This window comes from Rattus norvegicus, chromosome 20, assembly GCF_036323735.1.
Source record: "Rattus norvegicus strain BN/NHsdMcwi chromosome 20, GRCr8, whole genome shotgun sequence".
Lineage (NCBI taxonomy): Eukaryota > Metazoa > Chordata > Mammalia > Rodentia > Muridae > Rattus > Rattus norvegicus.
Genome location: NC_086038.1, coordinates 371,191 through 375,529, shown reverse-complemented (window position 1 = coordinate 375,529; position 4,339 = coordinate 371,191). Strand labels below are relative to the sequence as shown.

Sequence of the window (4,339 nt, the reverse complement as noted above, 5' to 3'; positions counted from 1 at the left end):
CCACTGGGGACCCCATTCTCAGACCAAGGGTTGGCAGCGAGCATCCACCTCTGTATTTGTCAGGGTCTGGCAGAGCTTCTAAGGAGACAGAGATATCAGGCTCATGTCAGCATGCACTTCTTGGCATCCTCAGTAGTATCTGAGTTTGGAGACTGTATATGGGATAGATCCCCATGTGGGACAGTCTCTGGATGGCCTTTTTTTCAGTCTCAGCTCTACATTTTGTCTTAGTATTTCTTGCTGTGAGTAATTTGTTCACCCTTCTTAAAAGGACTGAACTAACCATGCTTTGCTCTTACTTCTTGATTTTCATGTGCTTTGTAAACTGTAATTTCACCCATGACATCTCAAATATGGAAGGCAACCCTGGTTTCTACAGTTATAACCAATGAACAATGAGACTTTGCTATACCTATAACTGACTTTTGCAATAACTCTTTACTATAGGTGAATCAGATTGCAGAGAATGACACTGATCAATACAAGTCACCCAGAAGAGTTTATTCTACTTGGTTTTGCAGACCGTCCTTGGTTAGAACTTCCTCTCTTTATTATTCTTCTGGTAACATACCCCACAGCCATGATTGGAAACATTGCCATCATTCTGGTGTCCACAGTTGACCCCTCTCTCCACAGCCCCATGTATTTCTTCCTCACCAACCTCTCCTTTCTGGACATTTGCTACACCACAAGCATTGTGCCTCAGATGCTAACAAACCTTGGGGGTTCCACAAAGACCATCAGCTACTTGAGGTGTGCAGTTCAGCTTTATTTCTACCACATAATGGGGGGTACAGAGTGTGTCCTCCTAACTCTTATATCCTTTGACAGATATGTAGCCATCTGCAGACCTCTACACTATACCCTCATAATGAATCAGCGTAACTGTCTCCTGTTAGTGTCCATTATGTGGCTGATTGGCATTTCCTATGCTGTCTCAGAGTCCACTATAACTCTGCAATTGCCTCTATGTGGCCACAATAAGATGGATCACCTGGTGTGTGAGCTTCCAGTTCTGATAAAAATTGCTTGTGGTGAAAAAGAAATGAATGAGCTTGCTCTGTCTGTGGTATGCGTTTTTCTTTCAGCTGTTCCTCTGTGTTTAATTCTTGCCTCCTATGCTAGTATTGGACATGCTGTCTTTAAAATCAAATCTTCAGAGGGAAGGAAAAAGGCCTTTGGGACATGTTCCTCTCACCTCATTGTAGTTCTCTTGTTCTATGGCCCAGCCATTAGCATGTATCTTCAGCCTCCCTCCTCTATTACAAAAGACCAACCCAAGTTCATGGCTCTCTTGTATGGAGTAGTAACTCCTACACTGAACCCCTTCATCTATACTCTGAGGAATAAGGATGTAAAGGGGGCATTAGGTAATCTATTCAGGAATATTTTTATGTCAAAGTGAATACTTGTACATGTTATATAAAATAATTAACAAATTAGGGACTTCTACAACTCATTCCTTCTGTAAAACTCATCTTTTTTTTTATTTTTACATGTTCTTATAAGTCATGTCTCACTGCTTGTGTTTCTTCTAATCATGGTAGGCAATTGTTACTCTTGGATAGTATTGAACAATATGGATACTCTGCTTAGAAAAAAGTTAAAATTCATTGTTTTGGTATATTAGAAATAGTTACTTTATTAAGTGCTAAAACAATCATTTAGTTTATAGTACGATTATGTTGTTTCAAGGTAATTGTCATGAAAACTAAAGAATAAACATTCATCCATTTTCTAAAAATGTTTCACTTGTGGACTAAATCCTTACATTTTTCTAATCTTGTGTTTCAACTCTCAGTACAGTCTGAAGTAAATAAGTACAGTGAAAAGGTAAGAAAAATTACTGAAGTGGAAACTTTTGGTTTCTTTGGAGAATCAATTGTGCCATGTGATGTTTTTCTGGAAATGGCCTTATTAGAGGATGTTTTTGCTGAAGTAGACACATGGGTGGATGGTTTTCTGAAAACAGACATGTGGTGTTTTTCTGGAAGCTGCCTGAAAAGGGAACAGGTGATCTTTTTCTAGAGTGGATACTTGAGAGAACATGTCATGTTTGGAAAGGGTATAATTATAACCTAGCAGGCAGTGGACAATGCTATGTGGTATTGGTTTTCCTTGCCAGTCTTTACAGGTCTTCATTGCGCTTTGCTGATGCTGTGTTTTTTACTGAGAATTCTGTGTGATACTGGTTTTCCTTGCAACTCCTTTCTGATCATTGTGTGTCATGACTTTGTTAACAGAAAAGTAAAAAAAAAAAAACGTATGGTGGTGTTCTGGGGGCTTCTTGACACTTCTGTGGATTCTGGACAATTGGCAGAGGTTCATGGTATCTTCTGGATCAAACTGCTATTGCTGATTTGTGAATGTAATTTGTAAGTGGATCGAGCTACTGCTGATGAGTCAAGTGAACTAAACTGCTGAGATCCTGACTACATGTATTGGGTTTGCCCTGAAGAACTATTTCCAACCAGGTGCACATCTTCCATTGACCTATTAATCTTTCCTTTTCACTACCTCTGGCGGGGTGTAGGCTAGAAGGGAGTCTAGAAACATTTAAATAAAATTATTAAAGTAGGTTTTGATGTTTTATTTTGTAAGTATTGTGGTTCTTTCTCACAAATAAATTCGATTATACTTCTCAAGAAAATGACTATTAAACTACTTTAATGCCATAAGCCTGTCCAGGATGGAATGAGTTGGAGTGCGACCCAGTATCTGACATAGTTTTAAAGACTGATGGTCTTTGGACATCTAGTTCTCTATAGTAAATGCTTACTGATACTTTTTTTTTAATTTTTATAAACGTGAGTATTCCTTATTTACATTTTGTTATTCCCCTTCCCAGTTTCCGGGCCAACATCCCCTTAGCTACTCCCTCTCCCCTTCTCTACGGGTGTTCCCCTCCCCATCCTCCTCCCATTACCACCCTCCCCCCAACAATCATGCTCACTGGGGATTCAGTCTTGGCAGGACCAAGGGCTTCCACTAGTGCTCTTACTAGGCTACTCATTGCTACCTATGAGGTTAGAGCCCAGGGTCAGTCCATGTATATATAGACTTTGGGTAGTGGCTTAGTCCCAGGAAGCTCTGGTTGGTTGGCATTTTTGTTCATATGGCATCTCAAGCCCCTTCAAGCTCTTTCAGTCCTTTCTAAGATTCCTTCAATGGGAGAACCATTCTCAGTTCAGTGGTTTAATGATGGCATTCGTCTATGTATTTGCCGTATTCTAGCTGTATCTACATCTGGTTCCTTACAGATACCTTCTTAAAAAAATCCTAAAACCCTTCTTTCTACTTCTTTAATACTGCTGGCTTCTTTCTTTTTAATTCTTTGCATTATTAAATATGAACTTTCTGTCCTTTATTTAACTCTTTGTGCTTTAATGCATGTTGGGAAACAACTTTTCTTAAATTTCTGAGTTAAAATTCTTAACTATTTTTTATACTTCTTTGTTTCATTAAATGCTGAAAACTTAATACTTTAATACTTTTCTGTGCTTCATTAAGCACTGGAGGAACACAACTCTTTCTTACTTATGCTTTAATAAGCACTAATATCTGGCAATTGAAACATGCTGTTAAGCATCAAGGAATTAAGTAAAAGGATGATTGCTAGTGCTTCTTTCACTGCTGAGTCAGCCAAAAGTATCTCTGGCTATGCTGGTTAACTCTCACTGAACCAGAGAAGAAGAGAACAAAAATATTTAAGAAGCTTTATACAGACAAATATGCACAGACACAAATACATTCATTCACTCACACTCTGGCCAGACTCAGAGTATCTGTCACAATTAACTCCACAAATATTTATACATGCTTCCAAATATACGTATACATTTACACATACATATAGACAAAGAAACATAACTCTGCGTGGATGGATGGATGGATGGATGGATGGATGGATGGACGGATGTAACGCCCTCCTCGTCCAGCAAGGAAGACGCAACACCGTCGGATTCTTCTCAACAGCCTTTATTGCAGGAACACCTCATTGTTGATACGGGGACCACGAGCAACAAAGGCACTAGCCTTATGTACAAAACAGGCTATGGCTGTATATTTGTCCTCTAGGGATTGGTGGAGCATGAAATACCTCATTAGCATGAATATCACTCCAGCCTGATAGCTGCTGGAGGCAAGCCAACACATGCACTGTGTGGGTGTTTACCACAATCAAGTACCGAATGTCAGCGCCATCTTTTTATCTATATGTGCCGCTCCCTACAACTCCTTTTTTGTTTTATTAAAAAAAACCCATTAGGTGGAGGTAGTGGTCTGAGAGAGATCAGACATGTCTCACAGAGTGCCCAGCTCAGTCATGGCGAGCTGCTCT

General features: G+C 39.5%; 1 protein-coding gene across 1 annotated transcript; it reads left to right on the top strand.

Annotated features, from left to right (window-relative positions):
* The first annotated feature begins 466 nt into the window (after window positions 1-466).
* On the top strand, window positions 467-1,405 carry Or2n1j (olfactory receptor family 2 subfamily N member 1J). Its single transcript, NM_001001006.1, has one exon. The coding sequence runs from the start codon at window positions 467-469 to the stop codon at window positions 1,403-1,405; it is 939 nt and encodes a 312-aa protein (NP_001001006.1).
* Window positions 1,406-4,339: the final 2,934 nt, after the last annotated feature.